General features: G+C 41.1%; 1 protein-coding gene and 1 long non-coding RNA gene across 3 annotated transcripts in view; one reads left to right on the forward strand and one right to left on the reverse strand.

Annotated features, from left to right (window-relative positions):
• LOC125093416 (uncharacterized) overlaps positions 1–14,442 on the reverse strand; it is a 59,658-nt gene that overhangs the window by 24,840 nt on the left and 20,376 nt on the right. The window lies entirely within an intron of this gene.
• SCOC (short coiled-coil protein) overlaps positions 6,138–14,442 on the forward strand; it is a 36,146-nt gene continuing 27,841 nt past the window's right edge. Inside the window, exon 1 of the mRNA XM_047718490.1 lies at positions 6,138–6,326. Coding sequence (XP_047574446.1) covers positions 6,257–6,326 — 70 coding nt within the window. The 5' untranslated portion in view covers positions 6,138–6,256. The remainder of the gene's footprint in view (positions 6,327–14,442) is intronic.

A 14,442-nucleotide genomic window follows, 5' to 3' on the forward strand; every position in this document is an offset into this window, starting at 1 on the left:
GTTTCTACTTCCTTGTAAGGTTGTTGTGAGGAATAATGCAATGGTTACTGGTAAAACACTTAGACTATCACTGAGTGTAATCACTCAATAAATACTAGCTATTATTATCAGCTATATAGAATGAAAATAAAGCTCTGCCATCACATCCCTCTTTGTAGCTAATGGGCTGAATTAATCCAATTTGCACTAATTTGTCAAAAATATCCAAATAGTCTCATGTGAAATTACTACTAAAGAAAAAGAACCTTTTATATAGCAGAGGAATGCTTAGCACCTTCTTTAAAGATGCCACTTTCTCTCCAGGAATCTGATTACATACGCTTCAGATGGCATAATTGGTACTCAGGACCCTTAGAGCTGTTCCCCGGGTTATTGCTTTTAAAAAGCACTGAGAGAGCCAATAGTAAATACCAGCTTCCAATGTGTTTCATTATTGATATTGATATTTTGAGATCATGACAAAGGCAGTGAAAATCCTGATTAGTTTATGAATTCTTTATCTTATGCTTTCTTTCTTTTTTTTTTTTTGTTAGTTAATTATTTATTTATGGAACAGGCAGAGATCACAAGTAGACAGAGAGGCAGGCGGGGGCAGGGGAGGGGAAGCAGGCTCCCTGCTGAGCAGAGAGCCCTATGCGGGGCTGGATCCCAGGACCCTGAGATCATGACCTGAGCAGAAGGCAGAGGCTTAACCCACTGAGCCACAGGCACCCCCATCTTATGCTTTTTTAAACTCTGTTACCCCCGACACCCACTGATGTGCATAGACACATGCATTTGTATCTCATACTCCCCACTTAAAAAGTGAGAGAAGATGATTTGTTATATATCCATATTCACTTTAGTGTTTACCTTTTGAATCCTGTTTTAGGGTAGACTGTATTATAATAAAGAGTTGTGTACTTCACTTTCTAGCCTTATTAATTTTATGAGATGTGGTACATAGGATACAAAGTTTATTCTAGTCTTATTAATTCTATGGTAGATTGTAGACTAGTCATATGTTGGATTTGAAATTGTAAAGTATGATTTGGGGTACGTAACCCAATTCTCTCATTCACATTATAGAGAAACAGACAAATCGTGGATAATGTTTTTCCTAATTGAGTTTTCTTAATCTTTTTTAAATTGAGGTAAAATCCATATAATAAGCAATTAACCATTATAAATTATACAACTCAGTAGCATTTAGTATATTCCCAATGTAGTTCAATCATCACCTCTCTCTAGTTTCAAACTTTTCATCATCAGAAAAATACCCCACACTCATTAAATAATCTACATCCTCTCCTTCTCCCACCCCTTTTTCTGCTTCTATGGACTTTCTTATTCTAGATATATCATATAAAAGGGATCATGCAATATGTTACTCTTTGTGTCTAGCTTCTTAACATGTTTTCAAGATTCATTTAAGTTGTAGCACGTATCAGCACTGTGGTCCTGCTTTTTGATTGACAATATCTCATCATATTTGTATATCACAATACGTTTATTCATTCATCCCCTGATGGACATTTAGGCTGTTTCCACCTTTCGGCTTCTAAAAATAATGCTACTATAAGCATTCATATACAACTTTCTATGTGGACATATATTTCCATTACTTTTGGATATATACTCTAGGAGTGGAATCTCTGGGTCATATGATAACTCTATGTTTAATATTTTGAGGACCTACCAAAATGCCTTCCACAGGGGCTGCATCGTCGTGCATCCCCTCCAGCAATGGATCAAGGTCTTATTTCTCTGTATCATTGCCTTAATGTTCCATTTTTGTTATTGTTTTTTTTAAGATTTTATTTATTTATTTGAGAGAGAGAGAGAGAGAGAATGAGAGGAGAGAGAGGTTAGTGAGAGAAGCAGACTCCCTGCTGAGCAGGGAGCCTGATGCGGGACTCGATTCCAGGACTCCAGGATCATGACCTGAGCCGAAGGCAGTTGCTTAACCAACTGAGCCACCCAGGTGCCCCATTTTTGTTATTGTTTTTATGAATGTCATCCTAGTAGGTGAGTTGGTATCTCATTGTGGTTTTGATTTGCATTTTCTAAATGACCAATAATATTTAATATACTTTCATGTGTTTATTTGCCATTCGTATATCTTCTTTGAGGACATATCTTTTCATGTTCTTTGCCCTTTTAAAAAATTACATTGTCCTTTTGTTGTTGAATGGTAAGAGTTCTTATATATTCTGGAAGTTGAAGTCTTCTCAAATATGGGATTTGCAAATATTTTATCCCATTCTTTTTTTAAAGATTTTATTTATTTATTTGTCAGAGAGATAGAGAGAGAGAGAGAGGTAGGCAGAGGGAGAAGCAGGCTCCCCACTGAGCAGGGAGCCTGATGCAGGACTTGATCCCAGGACCCTGGGATCATGACCTGAGACAAAGGCAGATGCTTAACCGACTGAGCCACCCAGGCACCCTATTTTATCCCATTCTGTAAATAGCCTTTCACATTCTTTTTTTTTTAAATAGTTTATTTATTTATTTGACAGACAGAGATCACAAGTAGGCAGAGAGGCAGGCAGAGACAGAGGAAGGGAAGCAGGTTCCCTGCTGAGCAGAGAGCCTGATGCGGGGCTCGATCCCAGGACTATAGGATCATGACCTGAGCCGAAGGCAGAGGCTTTAATCTGCTGAGCCACCCAGGTGCCCCGCCTTTTCACATTCTTGATAATATCCTTTGATATACACACTTTTTAAATTTTTAGGATGTCCAGGTTATTTTTAATTTGCTTCTTATGTTTTTGGTGTTAAGTCTAGGAGTCCATTGACAGATCCATGTCCGTCCTCAAATTCATATGGAACTTCGAGGGACTCCAAATAGTCAAACATTATTTAAAAACAAAGTTAGAGTACTCCTACTTCCTGATTTCAAAACTTACCACAAAGCTATCGTGATCAAAGCAATGTGGTACTGACATAAGGATAGACATATAAACCAATGGAATAGAACAGAGATTCCAACAATAAACCCAAATGTCTAAGACCAATTGATTTTTGACAAGGATGCCAAGACCATCCAAGGAGGGAAAAATGTTCTCTTCAACAAATGGTGTTGGGACAACGGAATATCCACATGCGAAGAAGTGAAGCTGCACCCCTATCTTACTCCACATACAAACATTATACTCGGGGCGCCTGGGTGGCTCCGTGGGTTAAGCCTCTGCCTTCGGCTCGGGTCATGATCCCAGGATCCTGGGATCGAGCCCCGCATCAGGCTCTCTGCTCAGCAGGGAGCCTGCCTCCCCCTCTCTCTCTGCCTGCCTCTCTGCCTACCTGTGATCTCTGTCTGTCAAATAAATAAATAAAATCTTTAAAAAAAATTATACTCAAAATAGTTCAGTGACTTAAAATGGGGCTAAAACAATAAAACTATTAGGAGAAAACATAGCAGGAAATAGTCAATATGGATAATTTCAACCCACAGATAATTCTCTACTCCAGTTAAAAGTGAACATCTCCATCATAACTATTCCCCAAAGACTATGGAGATAGTAGCGATGCTGACTGACTTGAGTTTTATCTCTGTTCATTCCCCTGTCCATTAGGATAAATACTTCATAATAAATGACATTAAAAAAATATTTTATTTATTTATTTGACAGAGAGAGATACAGAGAGAAAGGAAACACAAGCAAGGGGAGTGAGAGAGGGAGAAGCAGCCTTCCTGCAGAGCAGGAAGCCCGATGTGGGGCTCGATCCCAGGAACCTGGGATCATGACCTGAGCCAAAAGCAGAACCTTAACTGACTGAGCCACCCAGGTGCCCAATAAATGACCTTTTTAAGGTAATCGGAAAGGAGGCAAAGAATCAAGGACCTAAGCTAATTCTAGCAAAAAGTACAATTGGCCATGAGTAATAAAAATAAAACCCAAATATGCAATTTAAACCAAATGTGCCTTTTGGTTTCTAAATTCTTTTTTAAAAAGCTTTTATTTATTTATTTGAGAGAGAGAGAGAGCATGAGCAGGGGAGTGGCAGAGAGGGAGAGGGAGAAGCAGGCTCCCTACTGAGCTGGTAGCCAGCTCCCAGGACTCAGGGATCATGACCTGAGCAGTTGCTTAACTGACTGAGCCACCCAAGTGCCCCTGGTTTCTATTTTGCCGGGTAGATTAATGCTTCTCTTCCTTCCCCTCCCTAATAATCTTATTAGGAGTAGTTAATATAATCGTTAAGAGCACAGACTCTGGACCCAGCTCTACTACTCACTTAGCTGCTTGTCTTATTTATTCTCTTTTCATGCCTCAGCTCCCTCATCTTTTAAATGGGGGTAATATTGGTGGGGTTGTTGCTCAGCACAGAGTAACCATTACTTAAGTGTGTGCTATTATGTCTAGGACTGACAGAGGATGGATCAGGCAAGAGAGGTTATTTCTATGCTTCTTAAAGTATTCGTCCATGATTACATAGAGAGTTGCTAGAGTGTAATTGACTAAGGCCTCAGTTGCTGTGCTCTGAAACCCACTACCCCGTTTGCACAGAGGACTTACTTCCCGCCAGCTGCTCCCAGCCAGTAACCAAGTGCTGCAGGAATGTCAAGGGAGGCCATTCCTTGGAGACACAGGACTGCTCTTATGGTCAGCTTTGACTAGAGTAATTTTCCACAATCTTGTTGAAACTTCCTTAGTGTGAAAGATAAGCTAGACCTTCCCTCCTGCTTTCTCCTTGCTGGGTTAGTATTGTGGCCTAATGGCTCTCCCAGCTTCTCCTTTGCTCCCTCCCTAATTTTTCTCACCCTTTTAATCCCATCTAAGTGTCCAGTTCTTAGAGGACTTAGACTAACACATTTGCATTCAAAGCTCTCTTAGATACAACGTTAACCTCTATTCTGCTTTACCTACTTCTTAGCTACGTAATGTCTTCCGCTCTTGGTTCCCATATGTGCCTACTACTTTCCCATCTCTGAGCCTTTTTCCATACCTTTCACTGAGAATGTGCTCACCACCTGGCCATTTTTGCCTATTGGATCCCACTTATCATTGATCATGCATCTTAAATGTCAGTTTCTCTAAGTTTTTCAAGATCTGCTAGCCAGACATACTCTTTCCCTTCTCTAAACCTCCAGAACTCTTGCCTTTGAGCTGTTTTATAAGCTTATTAACAGCAATAACCATCTGTTACTTTGAACCTCCAAAGTCCCTAGCTTATATAGAATAGGCACTCAATATTTATAGACTGTAATTAGGAAATTAGGGGGAATTCTATCCTCGTGAATTTAATTTTTAACATGCAGGATTTCTAACAGCTTACAACCATTTTGCTTGATAGAGCAACGATGAACTCAGATGAATTAAAAAAAAAATCCTATGTATCAAAGCACTGAAGGCAGAACTTACAATGTAGTAACTCAATTTTGATATCTGCTTAAAATTCTTCATCAAACTTGGCTGATTTCCTTTTCCTCTGAAAGAGTGATGACATGAAATTCTAAAATACTCCTGGGTTTGTCTATGTATCTGAGTATGGGTGAGGAGACCAAGGAAAATAGTTTTAAAAGAATGCTTCCTCCTCTAACAAAGGGCCCTTGGCCTAAGGGCTAGCAAGGCTACTGTGCCCTCCTCCAAAATAGAGAAGGGAGATCTGTCATTTTAATAAACTTTCATAGGGTCAGGTGTAGACACAGTAATATGAGAGGGGACCCATGAGCTCACTACATAGCAAATTTTATTTCCTCGCATATGTCTGATCATTTGTGGTCATTATTGTGGCTGACATTTAACAAGTGCATGCTATTCACTTTTAATCCTTACAAAAGATTTATCATCATATAGGACAGGAAACTGAGGCTCTGTGACCAAGTCATGCTGCTAGGTCACCGACCAAAATCCTTGACAAGTTTATTGCAGGGGTCCCCAAAATATGCTAAGCAAATACAATTAAATTTCTTCCTCCAACGTCATTGCAGTGCTTTTTTGGGCAATGTTCCTGGGCAATTCAGCTCTGGCAGACTATCATTGGACTGAAAGTAAGGTTTGGTCTTCTGCCAGGTACAGCAGTCATGCTAACTCAACAGCTTCAGGTAAAGGTTTAGAACACTTTAACTTGGGTCTTTGACTGTTTCCGGTTAGGACTGCAAGACTCAGGTAAGAACCTCTCAGGCGGAAAGCCAGGAGAAGGTGGCTTGTGCAAGGATCAGATACCACCTGCGTGGACGCTCATTTATTAATGAGTCAACAAGGGTGATCACAAGGGAGAGCAGCCGTTTTCCCTGCCCTCGTTATTCTCACTAACAGGCCGGAAAGTAAACAAGATGGACGGGTCCAGCAAAGAGGAAGAGGAGGACAGCACATTCACCAACATTTCTCTCACAGATGACACAGGTAAGGAGGAACTTGATGAATTCCGAAACATAAAATGTAGCAATTGCTCAGCTTTTAGCAAATATAACTTATTTTTATTGTAATGGTAAAACTACCCATTATAGAAAACTTGACAAAATACAGTTACAAAAATAAAACACAAAGTTTTATTTAGGAGCTATTTTTCTTTTCCTTTTAGATTAAGTGATTATTTGGAAAGTTTCCATGGTTGTATCACATCTTCTTTCAAAACAAATCAACAAACAAAACCACAAAATATTTATTTCCTTCACCGAAAAGTTGTTACTGAAACAACCCGTGATATTATTACCATATTTTGTTCAGTTATAGTCCATTTCTTCTGTTTTGTAAAATAATTTTATCATGTCTGAAAAATGAACTAGAATATGAATTATTTTGGAAAACGCCTTGCTTTTACGCAAGGACAAAGTTTGGTGAACTCAACACAAGAGAAGCAAAAAGGGGAGGGTAGTGGTTCTAAAATGCTGATGGAAGGGATAGCGATGGCTCATTCAACATCCCAGAGAAAACAGACAATGCTGAATTGCACAATTTTAACTGGAAACACTTCAGACCCATAAGCACCCACATCTTGGTATGTGTGTGTGTGTGCGTGTTGTTGGCATTGTTTTGTATCCAAGTTTCTTTAGTGCCATCATCGCAAGAAGCCAGCAAGACAGCAGCCAAGCAATGGGGGTTAGTGATTTTGATTAACAGAGAGCAGAGCATGAATATTTAACATCTATTGCTCTTTCATACAGCCACACTTCTCCACTTTCCCCCTAAATGCTCAGATTCAAAAAGCCTCTTTCTAAAGTGCAGCCCGACAATTAGCACAAACCGCGAGCCAGCCAGCCAGCCAGCCAGAGCGAAGCTTCCCCTCCTGGCACCACATCAACATGCTGGGGGCTTTGGAAATCAAAGAGGAGCTTTTTCAGCCTTTATGAGGCGAGGAAAGGTACAAGGTACAGGGGCTGTTGAAGAAATGGGACACCGCTGGCCCGAACACGCTCCCACCAGGGTGTTTGAGCAAATGACAGAGCTGCAGAAGGCAGTGAAGGAAGCAAAGACCAGGGGAAACCTGTTTCTTAGCTTCTAGATGGCACCATGAGTGAGGAGCCGTGGATGCTGTGGGCGGGTGTGATTCGTTAGAGAGCTTGCTCTAAATTCCCCCTGGTCCGGGATTCTTTCTGGACGGTAGCGTGGGCTGGGGCTGGGAAACGAGACTCGATGAAACCCCTCTCTCTCTCCTCCGACCCTTGGCACCGCCTCAGACCTGCTTCTCAGGTCTCATCTTGGGCCTCTCCCACACTGGCAGTGCACACAAAAGGGGATGAGGGCGGGGGTGGGGTTGAATTCAGGTGTCCCGTCCCCTGCTGACAATGGTTTTGAGAGAGACTCCTGTCGCCTGCTCACAGAGCCTGAGCCAGTGGGTGTGAACACTGAATAAGCTGGGGCTGGATAAGCAGAACTCTCAGGTTGGTCATGAGAGTGGTGGCGGCTGAGGCGGGGCCAGCGTCTCCTTGCTGCCACCCGGGACCTCCTCCTCCTCCTTGGTTAGAAGAGGAAGAATGTTGGCGAGCAAAGGGCCATAAGGAATGGGATGGTCCAGCATGGTAGCCAGCAGTGGGCTGAGGGACTGGAACTAACTGATGCTGTTTCACTAATTCAAGATGGCAAATGGAAACTGTTCATCTACTTGTGACAGAAACAAACAGAGGCCCATGTTTTTTTGGCTTTTGGAGATAACTTGAACAATTTGATGTGGTACTGTTAGTCCAATTTCTCACTTTTCTTTTAATATATAATATTTGTATTGCTACATGTCACATATAGGTACACACACACACACACACACACACACACACATATCAAGAGAGGACGTCCAGAAAGGTTAAGTGACCTGCCCAAGGTCCACACTGGCTAGCCACCTGTGGTATTTGGAGCTGTTAGGTAATGGACGGTCTCATGCACAGTCTTTGAGCACACAGTCATGCCTCAAGTACTCTCGTGCAGATTCCCACCACGGCTGCATTAGCCCCAGTCACTGTCTCCTCTTACCCCCTCCCTGACACTTTATCCTGTTTCTTTTCTAATAAGAGGAAGGCAAGAGAAAGGAGAATATATTTGCTAACTCTGGGGAAAGGTTTGTTTGGGGAGAGCACTGAAGGCATTAAACTTTGGATTTATTTAGGTAATCCTACTTCCCAAGTTAGTGTAAAACTAAGAAAACTAGCAGTGGCAGTAATTATTCAAGTCAGAAACCAGTTATACTCCATAAATTCATTTGTAGGTGAGGTATATGGATTTCAGACCAAATGTTTCCACAGAAGCGCAGTTTTAAATGATATGACTCTAGACCAGCTCATATCCTCTAACCCCACAGTTCCCAAACTCTGTGCCAAGGTGTCTCAGGCACTGCGGCAAACCTATGGGGCTCTATGGGGGCATCTCAACCTCTTTCAGACATTGTGAGAACAGCTAGCTAGAGACTGTTCACAATGTCCGAGGAGATAGAGCTACATTTCTTTCAGTGACATCTCTTTCTGTGCTGGGTTTCCTGCAGTTGCTATGATAAAAAGCAAGTTCTGTATAAAAATTGATATAGATCAGTTAATGAGAGTATCAGTTTGAGAAGGTTGGAGAAGTTGTATAGTGCCCAACAGGGGCATACATCCCATAAGTAAGTCATTTTGTTTAAGAATGAAATAAAAAAAGAAGTTAAAATTTCTTTTAGGTGTAGTATTTTTTCAAATGGCTACTAAGTTTTAAGGACATAAATACTTAACATGTTTGGACCTAAATACTTAATACATGCAATTGCTTGGTATTGCTCTTGGCCTTGGAGTACTGTGAAAAAATTACTTAGACTCAAGGGCATTGTGAACCAAGGTAGTTTGGGAATCTCTGGACTAAGCTATAGTAGCTGGGCTGGCCTTCCTTCTGGTCTGGAGACACACAAGGCAGAACAAAGACATTTGATAATGTTGATCTCCTCTCCCTCCCTCCCTCCCTCTCTCCTTTCCCCCTTCCTTCCTTCCTTCCTTCCTTCCTTCCTTCCTTCCATGTTTCTGCTCCACTGGATTTGATGCTATCACACTTCCCAGGTTTTCCTTCAACCTCTCTCATCTTTCTCAGGCTCCTTTGGGAACCCCTTTCCTCAGGTGTTTCCCTAAGATCCTGCCCTTGGCCTACTTTTCTTCTCTCTCTAGACACACTCTCTGGATGATCTCATCCATGCCTCCTAGTTCCATCCTCACGCCTATGCTATGTACCAGTGACACTACAAAAGAGGTTGCAGATTCAAACAACTATAGGTCAGGCAGTGACTCACGTTATAGCATCACTTATTTCATTCAATTTCTTAAAAAAAAAAAGCTACTGAAATTTCAGCTCTTTTTTCAGTTTATTTGGTTTTTCATTATGTATCTTTTTTTTAGTTTTTTAATTTTAATGTGATAAGAAGACTTTGCTTCTATGAGTCTATTTTAGATGCCTCACATAAATGGAATCATACAGTATTTGTCCTTCTGTGACTGGCTTATTTCACTTGGTATAATGTCCACAAGGTTCATTCATGCTGTGGCACATTGCAAGATTTCTTTCCTTTTTAAGGCTGACTGATACTCCATTGCATATATACATATTTTTTATTTTTCCATTCATCTGCTGGTGCACATTTAGGCTGTTCCCACATCTTGACTATTGTGAATAAATGCAGCAATGGACAGGAGAGTGCTAATATCTCTTCAAGATCCTGATTTCAATTGTTTTGGATAAATATCCAGAAGTACGATTGCTGGATCACAAGATATTTTTTTTTTTTTACTATTTTTTTTTTTAAGTAATCTCTATGTCCAATGAGGAGTCGGACTTATGACCCCCTGGGATCAAGAGATGCCTGCTTTTCTGAGCCAGACAGGTGCCCCTATTTTTAACTTTTTTGAGGAAACTTCATACTGTTTTCCACAGCAGTTGTACAATTTTATATTTCCACCAAAAGAGTGAAAGGGTACCACTTTCTTCACATCCTCACCAACACTTGTCTTTTTGTTTTTTTTTTTAAATAATAGCTGTCTTATCATTATGGTTTTGATTTGCATTTCCCTGATGATTAGTGACTTTGAGCATCTTTTCACATGCCTGTTGGCTATTTGTATGTCTTCTTTGATGACATGTCTATTCAAGTCCTTTGTCCATTTTTAATTGGGTTATTATTGTGTTTTGTTACTCAGTTGGGGGAATTCCTTATATATTTTGGAAGTTCATTCTTTATCAGATATATAATTCACAAATATCTTCTACCATTCTATAGGTTGCCTTTTTACTCTATTGATTGCTGACTGTGCAGAAGCTTTTTAGTTTGATGTAGTCTCATTTGTCTGTTTTTGCTTTTGTTGTCTGTGCTTTCGGTGCCATATCCACAAAATTACTGCCACATCCAATATCATGAAGCTTTTCCCCTATATCTTCTTCCAGAAGTTTTACGGTTTCTAGTCTTACATTTAAGTCTTTAATCCATTTGGAGTTAATTTCTGTGTATGGTGTAATGTAAGGGTCTAATTTTATCCTTTTGCACATGGAAGTTCAGTTTTCCCAACACCATTTGTTGAAAAGACTATCCTTTCTCCATCGCATATTGTTGGCACTCTCGTTAAAGATCAGGAGACCATATATACATGGGTTTATTTCTGGGCTCTCTATTCTGGTCCACTGGCTTTTATGTCTGTCTTTATGCCAGTACCATACTGTTTTGTTGTTGTTGTTCTCCTGTTTTTATTTTATTTCTCAGAGAGAGAGAGCACAAACAGGGGGAGCAGCAGACAGAGGGAGAAGCAGGCTCTCCGCTGAGAGAGGAGTCCTATGTGGGACTTGATCCTAGGACCCTGGGATCATGACCGGAGCTGAAGGCAGACGCTTCACTAACTGAGCCAGGTGTCCCCCATACTGTTTTAATTACTATAGCTTTGTAATACATTTTTATTACACTGAAATCAGGAAGTATGATGCTTTTAGCTTTGTTCTTTTAATTTTCCCCAAGATTGTTTTGGCTATTTGGGGTCTTCTGTGGTTTCATATGAATTGTAGAATTATTTTTTCTGTTTTTATTTTTTAAAATGTCCTTAGAATTTTGATAGGGATTGCACCGAATCTGTAGATTGCTTTGGGTAGAATGGCCATTTTAACTACTGCAGTTATAAAACACTGATGAAAGACATAAAGGATACAAACAAATGGAAAGCCATCATGCATCTTTTAAATATAGCAGATATTGTTCTAAAATTTGTTTCAGGGTGCCTGGGTGGCTCGGTTGGTTAAGTGCCTGCCTTTGACTCAGGTCTTGATCCCAGGGCCTGGGATTGAGTTCCTCATGGGGCTCCCCGCTCAGTGGGGAGCCTGCTTCTCCCTCTACCCCTCCCACTGCTCATGATATCTCTCTCTCACACACAATCTCTCTCTCAAATAAATAAGTAAAATCCTCTAAGAAAATAAAATAAGATTTGTTTCACGACGGTGTCTTAACTTTAATTCTTTCGAAGACAAGCTTTGTCTGAATATCAAATATATAAGAATATTATTCTTCATTTCTTATCAAAATTTTTCTTGAAACACGTAGTCCTCTTGGACTAGATTTCATATAATACTTTTGACTGAGATAAAGGAAGAAGAAAAGTTTACTTTGCTCTTAACTCTACTGCAAGAAAGGCAACAGAGCAATTATGCTGATAAAATGGTAGCCAATGCTGAGTCTCAGGGCCAGGAGTCCAGCCAGGTGAAGGCTCAGGCTCCATGGAGAGCTTGGGCCCTGCTCAGAACGCAGAGCTGCCTCCCACTTCTAGCTGACTGTTGCCATGAAAGAAGAGAAATGCAAATAAGCAGAATTTTCAAGAGATACCAGAAATAAAGATTTTTTTGTGTGTATGCAACTTCCTGATTTTTCCATGGTTTTTAACCTAATTCTATTTTAGAAGCGATATCACAGAGGTCCAAACAAAACACTTCTGCAACACAGATGTGACTGCAGAAAAAACTATTTTCAGATTTCTGGTCTTGAATCTTTATTCTTTATATCACCTGCCTTTATCTCTCTTTTAAGTTTCTGATTCATAATCCAACTGCTCGCTAGGCAACTAGATAAAATATACATATTTTATATTATATTCCCAGGTGTGTCAAAAGGACTTATCTTCCCTCCAGCCCCACCCTACACCTGCTCACACTCCTGATTCACAATTTTTTTTTTTAAGATTTTATTTATTTATTTGACAGAGAGAGATCACAAGTAGATGGAGAGGCAGGCAGAGAGAGAGAGAGAGGGAAGCAGGCTCCCTGCTGAGCAGAGAGCCCGATGCGGGCCTCGATCCCAGGACCCTGAGATCATGACCTGAGCCGAAGGCAGCGGCTTAACCCACTGAGCCACCCAGGCGCCCCTGATTCACAATTTTAATGAACGGCCCCATCATCCGCCCAGTTCCTTAAGATAGACATTTATACGTCATCATTCCATTCTCATCGGTCACAATCCAATCCATCACTGATGCCTGTTCACTTGACCTTGAAACTGTTTCTCAGCTAAATCTGGCCTTCTCTATCCCTACCACCACTTCCCTGAACAAGGCCTTCTTTATCTCCCACATAAACCACAGCATCAACCTCCCAACTGTTCTTCCTATTTCACTTCTCATCCCTTCAAATCAATCCTCCACACTGACCATATCATTCCTTCTCCCTGCAGAGAACAATCACTGTGTTGCGTCCCCTGCTGGATGAAGCCCAAGACCCTTAGCATGGGATTTAGCGTTTCCCTCCGCTTGGCTCTAGCTTTCACTTCAGTGCCACTTCCTGTCACACGGTTTGGGCTCCTTAGGAAACCATGTTCTAGGCACACATTATTTCATGCCTCTGTAGTTTGGTCATGCTGTTCTCTTTGCCTGGAATAATACCACTCACCCTTCTTTTGCTAGCTAATTCCTGCTCATCCTTTAAGAACCCACTGAGGCATTGCCTCCTCTAGGAGGTCTTTCCTTTCTCCTTCCTGAGAACCCCAAGCTTACCTCTACTTACATTTTTTCACAGCATATTGTACTTGATGTATATGTGTCCTCCTCAATAAACGGTGAACTGCTAGGAGACAAAGTCTGGGTTTTGAAATGTCTGTGCTTCCAGAACCCGGCACAGTGTCTGGCACAAAATACACAATATGTTTTTCGTGTAGGAAAGATGTTAAGGTTTGAGGGCAATGACCGAGAAAGAATTCTTGAGACATCTTTGGTGCAAAAAGGTGGTTTTATTAAAGCACGGGGACAGGACCCGTGGGCAGACCCAGCCGCACTGGGGTCATGAGGAGTGGCCCACTGCGTACTTTCAAGTGGGAGGGGGTTAGGGAAAATAGTAAGTCTCTAAGGGATTTTGGAAGCAAGGTTTCCAGGACCTTGAGGGGGCTAGCTATTGTTGGGAAAAGGTCATTTATTACCTTCTAATAAAATCTTAGTCATGAGACCCTTCAGATGTATATTGGTTGGCCGTATCGTATGCTTGCTGGGGGGCGGGGAACGTATCTTGGGGGGGTTTAGAGATAAAGAAAATTTCTAAAGGAATTTTTATATGTTTAACATACAAAAGGATTGGGGGGTGGGGAGGGAGCCAGGCTAGGATTGCCTTTTGCCCTTAGGAAAGCGGCAACATCAAAGCAGTTAAGTCCCTAGAGGAATGTCACTCTGCCTGTTTTGAGGACTTGTCAGTGGGCTGTAGGTAGTAAGGAAATTTAATAATTTTTCTTCTGCTTTTGTTTCCCACATCGGTTTTTGCCAAAGAATTCCTACTGAGTGTATGTGTGTATTGGGGTGAGGGCCCGTTAGACAGTCCCTAGCTGAAAACCATCTCCCAGGATCCGCTCTCCTAAGTTATTTATACTTTATAGAGTTTCCTATTTTCCTTCATGGATCAGTGTAGTGCTGTTTTCAGAAAACACTTATTGAGCACCTACTATATCCCAAGTCAGGTAGTAGATAGGACCTGGCTGTTTGAAGAATTGGTTCAGGGTGGTATAGTGGGAAGGGCTTGAACTTTGGAACCAGAAATGCCTGGATTTGGATCTGTTAGACCTTAGGCAAGT

The sequence above is a fragment of the Lutra lutra genome, chromosome 2, assembly GCF_902655055.1.
Source record: "Lutra lutra chromosome 2, mLutLut1.2, whole genome shotgun sequence".
Lineage (NCBI taxonomy): Eukaryota > Metazoa > Chordata > Mammalia > Carnivora > Mustelidae > Lutra > Lutra lutra.